General features: G+C 48.0%; 1 protein-coding gene across 1 annotated transcript; it reads right to left on the reverse strand.

Moving 5' to 3' along the window:
• Positions 1 to 715: 715 nt before the first annotated feature.
• On the reverse strand, positions 716 to 12056 carry LOC117052494 (synaptosomal-associated protein 25-like). Its single transcript, XM_033159471.1, has 7 exons — positions 12004 to 12056; positions 7404 to 7445; positions 5624 to 5672; positions 4710 to 4827; positions 3822 to 3941; positions 1722 to 1866; positions 716 to 812 (listed from the first exon to the last, which is right to left on the reverse strand). The coding sequence occupies exons 2-7, from the start codon at positions 7422 to 7424 to the stop codon at positions 744 to 746; spliced, it is 522 nt and encodes a 173-aa protein (XP_033015362.1). The 5' UTR covers positions 7425 to 7445; positions 12004 to 12056; the 3' UTR covers positions 716 to 743.
• Positions 12057 to 12442: the final 386 nt, after the last annotated feature.

Raw genomic sequence — 12442 nt, forward strand, 5'->3', positions numbered from 1 at the left:
AGGGAGCTGCCTTGAGGCCAAGTCATATCATTGAACCTGGGATCTTCTGCTTGCAAATGCCCTACCACCAAGCTACAACCCTTTCCCCGACAGAAGTTGTCATGATAAATAACGAATTGTACTTTGTGTTGTGGGCTTTGTCCTGGACCAGTCCTAGGTGCCAAGACCAAGGAGATGCTATCTCCAGAATCTCACCGGGATCACCCTCTGAGCCTGTTCAGGGTTTCTTGCATGTCACCTAAACCCAGTGTATGCCAATCCTTGCTTATTGAAAAATGATGCACAGGAGCAGCCCAATCCTGTTTGTGTGTGTGAGAGAGAGAGAGAAGGGAGAATGTTTAGCAGGAAACAACTCCCACATTGATCAAAAAAAGACTTACTTTCAAATAGGACGGCAGCCATGGCCTTCCACTAAGTGGTCTTGCTCCGTGTCCCTGCGTGCATACAGAAAACAGTCTCTTGTGCAAACAGGTATAACAATTCTGCACCTGGATCCAGGAGGATCGTGTCCCTCGTGTGTGCGAAGGCTCTATCTCCCTACAATCCACTCTGCTCTCGCCTTCCCTTCCCAGCATCCTTTTCTAGTTAGCCGCATGCAAGCTTACTCCGGAAGTTGGGAGAGTTTCAAAACGGGAAACGTGATTTGGAGCTGCCTTGATTTTAAACCAATCCAAATTCAGGTGGACGGAGCCGTTTCTTCTAGGGGTGGGGCGGGGAGGATAAAAGGCGGTCGGCGGGGCGGTTCAGACGTTTTTCAGCATCTTGGTAGTCTGGTTGTTGGCTGCGCTGATGCTAATCACGTTGGCGTTGGCCTGCGGAAAGAAAAAAGGAAAGTGAGGAAACAGAGGAAGAGGCTGTTTCAAGCAGCATGGTTGAAACTACACCTCCCATCACGCTGGCTGCTGAGCCTGATGGAAGTTGTAGTCCGGAGCACGTGGAGAGCTCCAGGCTGGAAAATTTCTGGATCCCGCTGGTGGATCCAGAAATAGTCAAGAGTGGGATGTAACATAAGCAGTCAAGCAAAATAAAATAAAAAATTCCTTCTAGCAGCACCTTAGAGACCAACTAAGTTTGTTCTTGGTATGAGCTTTCATGTGCATGGTATCTGAAGAAGTGTGCATGCACACGAAAGCTCATACCAAGAACAAACTTAGTTGGTCTCTAAGGTGCTACTGGAAGGAATTTTTTATTTTATTTTGTTCGGACTATGGCAGACCAACACGGCTACCTACCTGTAATAAGCAGTCTAGTACAACACTTCCTGTTTGCCCAGTGATGAGAACCCCAAATTAACAATCTCAACTTTGGGGTTCTCATCACTTGTACGCCATAATTATCACAATTATAACAAGCAAAGGCTTGACATATCTCTCTTTGCATGTCATGAGTCTATCTCATATATTAAACTCCAGTAGCGAATGAAAACAATTGCTTACATATATGGACTTTCCCACGATATTCTAATTTTTCGGGTTTCACCTGTACTTAATCAATATATCCTCTCCTACTATTCACAACATTCCCACAGAGTGGAGCACCCAAAATATGTGCATATACCAACCCTCCCTAATGGTGTCTTCCAGTTGTGCATCTCGGGCGTAGAATTTGGAATTTTAAACTTTTTATTTATTTATTTTTTAAAAACACATTATGTTCTACTGCATATGTTCTCTGCCCTGGCCCATCCTGTGGGGGGGGGGGGGGCGGAGAGCATCACTCACCTTTTCCTTAATGCTGTCCACCTGCTTAGTCTGGACGTCGATTTCGTTGCTCATGTCCACCGCCATGCTGCGAAGGTTGCTCAGCATGCTGTCCACCTGCGTCAGGTTCTGTTCCATCTCTTCTTCCACGTCGTCTTTTGTTATCCTGAGCAAAACGCACACAAGAATGTTAAGAGCCTGGCTTCTGGATCAGGCCAGAGGCATCCTTTTCTCGCAGTGGGCAAGAGCGAGTTCGACGAATAAATTTTCAGTCCGGGAAAACAAAAAGCATGATTGAGCGGAGGAAGGTGGATGATGAAGGTGGTTGGAGGATGGATGGCGGCTAACAGATTGAGGTTGAATCCTGACAAGACAGAAGTACTGTTTTGGGGGGACAGGAGGCGGGTGGATGAGGGGGACTCCCTGGTCCTGAATGGGGCAAATGTTTCCCTGAAGGACCAGGTGTGCAGCCTGGGAGTCATTTTGGACTCACAGCTGTCCATGGACAAAACAAGATAAAATAAAAAAAATCCTTCCAGTAGCACCTTAGAGACCAACTAAGTTTGTTCTTGTTATGAGCTTTCGTGTGCATGCACACTTCTTCAGATATGGCTATCCATGGAGGCGCAGGTCCATTCTGTGTCCAGGGCAGCTGTCTACCAGCTCCATCTGGTACGCAGGATGAGACCCTCGCTGCCCGCAGACTGTCTCGCCAGAGTGGTGCATGCTCTGGTTATCTCCCGCTTGGACTACTGCAATGCGCTCTCCGTGGGGCTACCTTTGAAGGTGACCCGGAAACTACAACTAATCCAGAATGTGGCAGCTAGACTGGGGACTGGGAGCGGCCGCCGGGACCACATAACACCAGTCCTGAGAGACCTACATTGGCTCCCAGTACGTTTCCAGGCACAATTCAAAGTGTTGGTGCTGACCTTGAAAGCCCTAAACGGCCTCAGTCCTGTATACCTGAAGGAGCGTCTCCACCCCCATCGTTCAGCCCGGACACCTGGGTCCCATCTACAAGGGTCTTCTGGCGGTTCCCTCCCTGTGAGAAGTGAGGTTACAGGGAACCAGATAGAGGGCCTTCTCAGTGGTGGCGCCCGCCCTGTGGAACGCCCTCCCACCAGATGTGAAGGAAATAAGCAACTATCCTCTTTTTCAAAGACATCTGAAGGCAGCCCTGTTTAGGGAATTCTTTTAATATTTAATGCTGTATTGTTTTTAACACTCGATTGGGAACCGCCCAGAGTGGCTGGGGAAGCTCAGCCAGATGGGCGAGGTATAAACAATAAATTATCATAATACTATGATGATGATGACCATTTTCTTGTTATTATTAGGGTTTTGTTTTGTTCTGTTGTAACCATCATGCTCATATCAACCACAGAATGAAAATACATTCGCTAAGAATACTTTGCAAGACCCAAGCTCCTAATCTCTCTTTGTAGCCAGCCAGGAAGTAATTATAGAAAGTTATTTTAAAAGTCCGGTTGCGTTAGGGCTCAGAGGAATGAGCTACTAATTAAAGTACTCAAAGTAAAGAGCCACAAAGATTTTGGAATTTTATCAATAATACTTCTTTTAAAAGCATCAACCAAGATACAGCATCACATTTACCAAAAAATTATAATGTGCAGGCCAAAAATGTTAAAACACAAAAGGGTGAAGGAACTCGTACATTGAAATTGTCCAATTAAATGTATTTAAATCACCTGATTAAATCTTGGCCAATCACCTTATTATTATTATTATTATTATTATTATTACTACTACTACTACTACTACCATGGATTAATTAATTGCCTTTATGCATAAGAGAATTAAAAACACAAAACAGGACTAAAACCCTAACAACTGGGACGCTTGTCATATCAACACATTTATCCAGCTGGAACAAAAACGCCTTTCGATGGTTTCCAGAAAGGGCAGAGAGCGGCTGCCTATCCCAACAGGAATGCTATTCCACAGAATGGGGCAGCCACAGAAAAGGCCCTGCTCCGAGTGACGGAGGTGGCTTCTGACACCTTTGGCGCTTGCAGGAGAAACTCTCCCGGAGGCTGCAGAGGAGATCTCCCGGTTGTGCGAGGCGGTCTTGGAAGAGTAGATCTCCCCACTCCTTACCTCTGGATGAAGGGCCCGCTCATGACCATCTGGTTTCCATCGGCCACCACACAGGGTTGTCGAGAGACCACCTGGCCGTTGCTGGCCTTGGTGGCCTCCAAGTCTTTTATTTTCTTTAACCTACATTTTAAAAAGAACAGGTGTTCAGGCAGGAAATCCCTGTGCACCTTATGGAGCGAAGGCTTCGCTCCCGCTGTCTCCCCCCATCCCCGGCCGCGTTCGACGGGAGGTGTGGGGAGACAGCGGCGATGTTGCTGGATCGTGCCAGCACCTCCGTTCCCCGAAAGAAGCTTCTTTCGGCGAACGGAGGTGCTGGCACGATCCAGCAACATCCTCTGTGCTTCCCGCTGCCTCCGCCCATCCCCTGGGGCGTTCAGCGGGAGATGGGGGGAGGCAACGGAGATTCCTGCTTTTGGGATCGGTGGGCGGCAGGGAGGTGGGTGGAGGATTTCCTCGACCACCCCACGCGCTGCCCGCCGATCCCAAAAGCAGGCTTTTGGGGATCTGTGCAAGGCGCGGGGTGGCGGAGGAAACAGCGGGGGTGCTGCTGTGTTCTCCACCCCCCTGCGCCCCGCGTGGCGATGCCAAAAGCAGACTCATCCCCGCTTGCTTTAAAGGGACATGGGGAGAAACGGAGCGTTCTCCCCTCGACCCCATGTCCCTTTAAAGCAAGTGGGGATGGGCTGCTGTGAAGGGAGAAGGGGCTCCCCTCCAGCACCCACCAGGAGGAAAACAAGGAAAATATTTTCCCCTTTAAAAACAGGTGCGTCTTGTGGCTCGGAGCGTCTTATGGACCGAAAAATACGCTGCTGTACTTTGCTCTGATCCAAACATAAGGAGAGGCGTCCCTGGCGATTGCACCACGGCCACGTCGGCCAGGGGACTTACTTTGCGCAGGGGCAGACAAAGAGGCCGCAACATTTCGCCATGTCCGTGAGGTTCTTCTCTGCCTCCTTCATGTCCTGGATGATCTGGTCCAAGCCGTCCTCAATCCTGTCGAGCTGCTCTGAGGAAGGGAAAGGGAAAGGGAACTATCAGCAACACTCAGGAACCTACAACCATTATACACGGCCCTCTCACAGGTATTGTGAGATGGTGGAGAGGAGCGGCCAGTTTCTAGCGCTCCCTTGAGGTACGGCTGGTTTTCAAATCTCCCCTCCAATAGCAACGGAGCCTGGTCTGGTCTGTTAGCCGCCAAGGCCTAGTGGTTAAAGGTAAAGGTAAAGGGACCCCTGACTCTGGGGTTGCAGCGCTCATCTCGCGTTACTGGCTGAGGGAGCCGGTGTACAGCTTCCAGGTCATGTGGCCAGCATGACTAAGCCGCTTCTGGTGAACCAGAGCAGCGCACGGAAATGCCATTTACCTTCCCGCTGTAGTGGTACCTATTTATCTACTTGCACTTTGACGTGCTTTCGAACTGCTAGGTGGGCAGGAGCAGGGACCGAGCAACGGGAGCTCACCCCGTCATTGCGGGGATTCGAACCGCCGACCTTCTGATCGGCAAGCTCTAGGCTCTGTGGTTTCTCCTCAAGGTGCATATTTTCTGCTTGATAGAATTATTTTCTAATCACGTGGAGCCGCACTCAAAAACAGTATTTCCCTCCCACTTTCTGAAGCGGTCCCTGTTCATTCTAGCACCTTATTCTGCTGCCTGTGTGCATTCACGCCACTGCCAGGGGGTTTTAAGACTGGCCAGCCAACCCACAGAGGATTTTGATTATAGCAATTGCAAACGCAGAACCAGAACACGGCTAACACCTCCATGGTCTGCAAGCGACCTGCCATGAAGCCAGAGGCCTTACCTCCCTGGTCGTCCAGCATGACCAAAGTTCGGATTCCGGCATCTTTGCTCTGTTGGGAAGGAGAGTTGGGGAGAGAGAAGAGAGGAGAACATTAAACATCCCCGGGATTCTGCAAGGTTTCTGGGGCCTGGTGGTGCTCACGTGAGAACAAGGGATCAAACACAACGAAGGGCACGTTCACACCAGGTTTGTAGTCCTCGTGCATGTGTCCAAAAGGGGGGAAAAAACAGCCATAACTTGATAACTCTCTGCAAAACGGCCTCGGTCCAGTATATCTGAAGGTGCGTCTCCACCCCGCATCGTCCAGCCCGGACACTGAGATCCAGAGCCGAGGGCCTTCTGGCGGTTCCCTCGCTGCGGGAAGCAAAGCTACAGGGAACCAGGCACAGGGCCTTCTCGGTGGTGGCACCTGCCCTGTGGAATGCCCTCCCACCAGATGTCAAAGAGAACAACAACTACCAGACGTTTAGAAGACATCTGAAGGCAGCCCTGTTCAGGGAAGTTTTTAATGTTTAATAGACTATTGCATTTTAATATTCTGTTGGAAGCTGCCCAGAGTGGCTGGGAAAGCCTAGCCAGATGGGCAGGGTATTAATAATAATAATAATAATAATAATAATAATAATAATAATAATAACAACAACAACAACAACAACAACAACAACAACAACATGTGAGGTTTGGAGCTTACAGGGTTAAATAAGCTCAACAGTCCGCCCTGCCCATAGGGAAGATGTGTCACACATCCGGGTAGTTCTGCCGTATACAGAAGCCTATGTGATATGTGACGCACTGTTTATTTTCTGTTCAGTTCTGGTTTCACTTTTAACCGGAGAGAGACACGTCGTCGGTATCTCCGGGGAAAGAATGTCCGTGATTAATGCTTGTAAATAAAGCGTGCTTGCTTAAAACAAGCTAGACTCTGTGGGACTTATATGCTGGCAAGAAAGGCACACACACGCCGTTGCGCAGAAAGAGAAGTTTGAACAACTCTGCAAAAGCACTGGAGAAGCAGAGGGAAGCATTGCTGGACGCCATTGGTGTTTTCCAAGTGCTAAACTGTTTTTGAGGCTTTTTTGGGGGGGGCTGGGTATTAATAATAATAATAATAATAAATAAATAAATAAATAAATAAAGGCTTGCAAAGCAGAATGGACAGGTTGTTAAAGAACGCCATCCCATTACCCTCAGGTCACTTCGCAGCGCACTAATAATTGTAATAATAATAATAATAATAATAATAATAATAATAATAATAATTTATTACTTATACCCTGCCCATCTGGCTGGGTTTCCCCAGCCACTCCGGGCGGCTTCCATCAGGAGATTAAAAATACATTTCAAGCGCTATGGGGCCATTTTAAACAGCCCAGGCTTCTGTTATGTATTCAGTGGTCTGTGTTTGCCTGAGTCTGGACTAAGGATTCTGAGCTCCCGTGTTCTGATTCGGTACGTGATATCCAATCGCAGAAAGCCTCTGCCATTGGCCTTTAAACTCTGAGTCACGATTCGCGGCTTGGGAGTTTAGACAGCCAATCACGGTGGGAGTGGGAGTGGCCCAGGCCTTCAGAAATGTATATAAGCGGCTGCTTTCCCCCTGTCGTCCGGTTCTGTTAGTTCAATAAAGGTTCTTGGTGTTAAATCGCTGTGTCTTCCCTCGTGGGAAGCTTCCCCCAAGGAATCCTGGGATCTGTGGTCGCACAAGGGTGCGGAGAGCTGTTAAGAGGCCCCGCTATTCCCCCCCTCACGGAGCTCCCTGTGAAGAGGGACTGTTTCTTACCTCATCTACCAGTTGCAACATCCTCCGAGTGCTCTCCAAAGCCTGACGTGAGGATAAAAAAAAGAGCAGGAAATTAAATATTATTGATTCGTAGGTTCATAGCATTGTAGAGTTGCAACGTTGCAAGGCAGGAATCACGGCTCTGAGAAGCTCTGACGCTGGTGCTGATGGGAATTGTAGCGCAGCACCTTTTGAGGGCACCAGGTTAGCAAAAAGTGCTTTTATAAGGGTGAAAGCCGCCTCAGTCGGAAGCCAACAAGTTCTGTAAAGCCACTTCCGCCCATGAGCAGGAGGTGGCGTTGCGGGCGTCACAACCCGTGCACGCGTCCAGGGGTTGATACACAGCCCCTGCGCGATTGGCCGGATTCCCGCCGCTTCCCCCCCCCCCGAAGGCCGACAAATCCGGTTGGCTGAGGGGCGTGGCCGGCAGCCCCTTTAACTAGGAGACGGCGGGGATCCTTCCCCCTCTCCTTCGCTGCCCCCCAGCTGCATCGGTTCTCCCGTCCACCCACCCTTTAGACTAGCTATTGACCTTGCTATGGACTTCGGTTGGTCGCTGAAGTTGGCTGGAGGGCCTGGTAGGATTTTTTCCCATTTGGGCTAGCCAAATCGGGTTTTTTCGCCTACCTCGTAGCAATTCGTCACAACTATTGGTTTGGCGGCTAGGCATTGGATAACATCAATGGAGGTGAAAAGGGGAGGTAGCGCCATCACCTGCCCCTCATTGGAAGGGTATTCCGTTAAAGGTTTCCGGGGGCGTGATCCCGTCCGAAGCCTAGGGAGGTTAGGACCTAAGGCACGCCCCAACGGTGATCACAGGGGCAGTTCCACTTAGAATCCTAGAGTTGGAAGAGACCCCAAGGGCCATCCAGTCCAACCCACCGCCAAGCAGGAAACACCATCAAAGCATTCCTGACAGATGGCTGTCAAGCCTCCGCTTCAAGACCTCCAAAGAAGGAGACTCCACCACACTCCTTGGCAGCAAATCCCACTGTCCAACAGCTCTTACTGTCAGGAAGTTCTTCCTAATGTTTAGGTGGAATCTTCTTTCTTGTAGTTTGAATAAGCATCAGTTTAATAAGCATCGGTGGGGCTCCCCTTGGTGGTTAACCCTTCACGGACCTCCAACACCCGGATTGGGGGCCAGATATAGTGGTTAGGATCCAATGCCTAAGCCAATACCGCTCAACATCTGTAACCAATAAAGTTGTGGCCTTTACGCCCATTAATTCGATACCATGTCTCATGTGTCGTTATTGGGAGGGAGGGACATTGCCACGCAAGTTAATTATGCACTCTGTGAAGAGGTGAAGAAGTTACTTTCTCGTCCCTGTCTTAAGCCAAACCAAAATAAAAAAATTATTTCCAGTAGCACCTTAGAGACCAACTGAGTTTGTTCTTGGTGTGAGCTTTCGTGTGCATGCACACTTCTTCGGATGCCACTGAAGAAGAAGTGTGCATGCACACGAAAGTGCATGAAGAAGAAGTGTGCAGCATGCACACGAAAGCTCATAGCAAGAACAAACTCAGCTGGTCTCTAAGGTGCTACTGGAAAGAATTTTTTATTTTGTTTCGACTATGGCAGACCAACACGGCTACCTACCTGTAACTTAAGCCAAACAGACAATCAGTTTCGCTGGATTATTCACTGAGTAACCCCAACAAAACAGCATATCCTTTCTTGCCACCAACACCCACCCACCCCAGGGGGGCGGGGGAACCCATTTGGCAGTGCAACGCACGCTGAAGCAAATTAGTTACATAGTTCGAAGAATCTGTCTCATTTGCATAAGTATTCTTGTAGCCGTTTTGCAAGAATGAGAATTGTTCTTCGGAACAAAGCCAACTTCCTTGCAATTACATCTCTGGTTATATTTGGGCAGGAATGCCAGGCTGGGGTTGTGGGCAGGGCCGGTGCTAGGGTTTTTTGCGCCCTAGGCGAGATCACCTTCTGGCGCTGCCCGCCCCCCAGCCAATCATATTTCAGACACAGATGTATTATAGGAAGAATGATATATTTTCTCAAACAGGACACAGTTTTAGCACAAAAATCACTTTGAAAAATGTTAAATGTGATGCAGAAATTTAAGTCTCTTTAATGTTTCCATTTCAAGCAAATCAAAACCTTATTTTACATGCTTTTTCCTTTGCAAATTTTGTTAACAGTTCCAGTTCCAGGGCCCAGGTAGGGGTGACGGGACCTGAAACTCTGGAAAGCCATTGCTGCCAGTCAGTGTAGGGAGCACTAAGATAGATGGTCTGCTTTCAGTATAAAGCAGCACCCTATGTTTCTGAGGAAAGAGGGAGGGAGGGAGGGAGGGAGGAAAGAGGGGAGAGAAAGAAGAGTAGGAAAGAAGGAAGGGAATAAAGAAGGAAAGAAAAAGAAAGGGGGGAGGGAAGGAAGGAAGGAAGGAAGGAAGGAAGGAAGGAAGGAAGGAGGGAAGGAAGGAAGGAAGAAGGAGAGGGAGAGAAAGAATAAGAACGAGGGAGAGGAAGAAAGACAGGAAGGAAGGAAGGAGAGAAAGAAAGAAAGAAAGAAAGAAAGAAAGAAAGAAAGAAAGAAAGAAAGATTGTAGTTGTGGGGTGAGGGGGGAAGAAGGTTCTCCAGATTGTAGACTGGGACATAGTCGTGCTGCTGCTATAGTAAACTGGGAGCAATTTTAGGCTGGAGGAGACCATTTCTTCCAGAAGAGGAAGCTACTAACTAAAGGTGCAGTAGCCCCACCAAGTATTTGCCAGTCCACACAGAGCAGCTGAGCACGGCAATTTCATTTTATGTGCGGGGATGGATCTGAGGGCAAATCGCCACAGATCGGAAAGGATATGGGAGGACAAGGCGGAAGATATTGGAAGGCAACAGGCTGGCAACGACGTGAGCTGGATTCTCCGTGAATCGTAAATGAACAAAGGATATCCTTTCCTGGCAGGACAAATAGTGTAGAGTAAAAATCTGGCTCTGGGTTGAAATGAAAAGGGAACCCTTGTGTTGCAACTCGAACGAGAATAAAAAAACAGAGCAACACGAGACCAAACAATGTAATATGAACTCTAAAGAGCTCAATATCAATATAACCATTCAAAGGGAAATACATCCTAGAATCCTACAATCCTAGAGTTGGAAGAGAACCCAAGGGCCATCCAGTCCAACCCCCTGCCAAGCAGGAAACACCATCAAAGCATTCCTGACAGATGGCTGTCAAGCCTCCGCTTCAAGACCTCCAAGAAGGAGACTCCACACACTCCTTGGCAGCAAATTCCACTGTCGAACAGCTCTTACTGTCAGGAAGTTCTTCCTCATGTTTAGGTGGAATCTTCTTTCTTGTAGTTTGAATCCATTGCCCCGTGTCCGCTTCTCTGGAGCAGCAGAAAACAACCTTTCTCCCTCCTCTATGTGACATCCTTTTCTATATTTGAAGATGGCTATCATACCACCCCTGATAATATGACAACATATAATGTGTGTAATAGTCTCTATATATGGCACAATAAGCGTAGTATTCCACAAAGCTGAAGTGGTGGAGAAACTAGTGAATGGGATCTTCCAACGGACAGCGTTTCCGGATAAAGTTCACTGTTTTGATGTTACTTCTTCAGCAAACGTACGATAAATTTAAGTTACAGGTGGGTAGCCGTGTTGGTCTGCCATAGTCGAAACAAAATAGAAAATTCTTTTCAGTAGCACCTTAGAGACCAACTGAGTTTGTTCTTGGTATGAGCTTTCATGTGCATGCACACTTCTTCAGATACGGCTGTCTTAATACAAAGAAATTTCAGAAATAGACTGGAAAGAGAAGTGGCTGAATTGCAACTAATCACCAAACTTAAAACCATGGAGAAACCTGGTCTGAACAAAGACATTGGATTCTTATCTCATTATACATGACAAAGCTATCTTTAGCCATCTCACCCCTTGCCTTTCCCTGCAAGACTAATTGCAGCCGTTAAGAGTCGTCAACAGGTTTTCCACACCTATCAGCCAATCACCCATTCCCACCCCCCTTCAGAGTAATACCCCTCCCCACCCTCTCACTATATATAAGGGTCTGGTGACTTCTGTTTCAGTGTATCTGAAGAAGTGTGCATGCACACGAAAGCTCCTACGAAGAACAAACTCAGTTGGTCTCTAAGGTGCTACTGGAAAGAATTTTCTATTTTGTTTCGATAAATTTAAGGCCCATCTTGTGGCACAGAAAGCATGCAAAGGGACAGTGCTCATAAGAATGTCTACATAAGAATGTCCCTTAGCATGCACACAGCTGCCGAAGAAGTTGGAATACTACATTTATTGTACCTTTCAGCTTCGTTGGAATACTACATTTATTGTGCCATATATAGAGACTATTTACACACATTATATGTTGTCATATTATCAGGATATATTTCCCTTTGAATGCTTATATTGATATTGACATCACTGAAGCTCTTTAGAGTTCATATTACGTTGTTTGATCTCGTGGTGCTCTCTTTTTTTGATTCTGGGTTGAAATCAGCCTTTCCAAGTTCCTTTCTCCCCCACCCCTCGTGGCAATACCAGCAGCACTCTTATAAGGAAAAAAGGGGAATCTGGCTGGCAGAGGCCTAAAAAAAGTGTTTTCCCGACCTCATTGTTGACCTGGTGGATGCGCTGTTCAAGGTCTTCCGGCTCAGAACCCACCCACCTTTGGCTTCCATCTTGGGATCTCTTGGAAAGAACTGACGATGGGGACGTTTCCCCCTTGTATGGATAACTCCGCCGTCTCCTACAGAGAAAGACAGACGAGATCAAAGAGAAGGAAACACCCAGTTTGAGAGATCACAGGTGCCCTGCCATGGATCGTTCCACATAGCGTCCGCGCCATGAGCCCACGATCCTTTCCACGTGGCAAAGTATTCTGGAACTAACCCACAATCCTCTGGGGCATGACTCCGAGTGGTCAAACAGCAGAGTCCCGGTAGACAGCATCAGGAGAAACCATCGGTCCAGAGGCCTCCGACCTCTGCTACCAATGTTAGGAAACGTCCCGCGGGGGCAAGTTGTGAGACTGACCCCCAGGTAGGGA

Source organism: Lacerta agilis, chromosome 8, assembly GCF_009819535.1.
Source record: "Lacerta agilis isolate rLacAgi1 chromosome 8, rLacAgi1.pri, whole genome shotgun sequence".
NCBI classification, from domain to species: Eukaryota; Metazoa; Chordata; class Lepidosauria; order Squamata; family Lacertidae; genus Lacerta; species Lacerta agilis.

Excerpts from the sequence above, each read along its gene's own strand:
- LOC117052494 (XM_033159471.1), bottom strand. The coding sequence starts at position 7,424 with ATGTTGCAACTGGTAGATGAG. Across the intron at positions 3,942-4,709 it reads TTTGTCTGCCCCTGCGCAAA|GTTAAAGAAAATAAAAGACT; the intron begins GTAAGTCCCCTG and ends TTTAAAATGTAG. Across the intron at positions 813-1,721 it reads TGGACAGCATTAAGGAAAAG|GCCAACGCCAACGTGATTAG; the intron begins GTGAGTGATGCT and ends TTCTTTCCGCAG.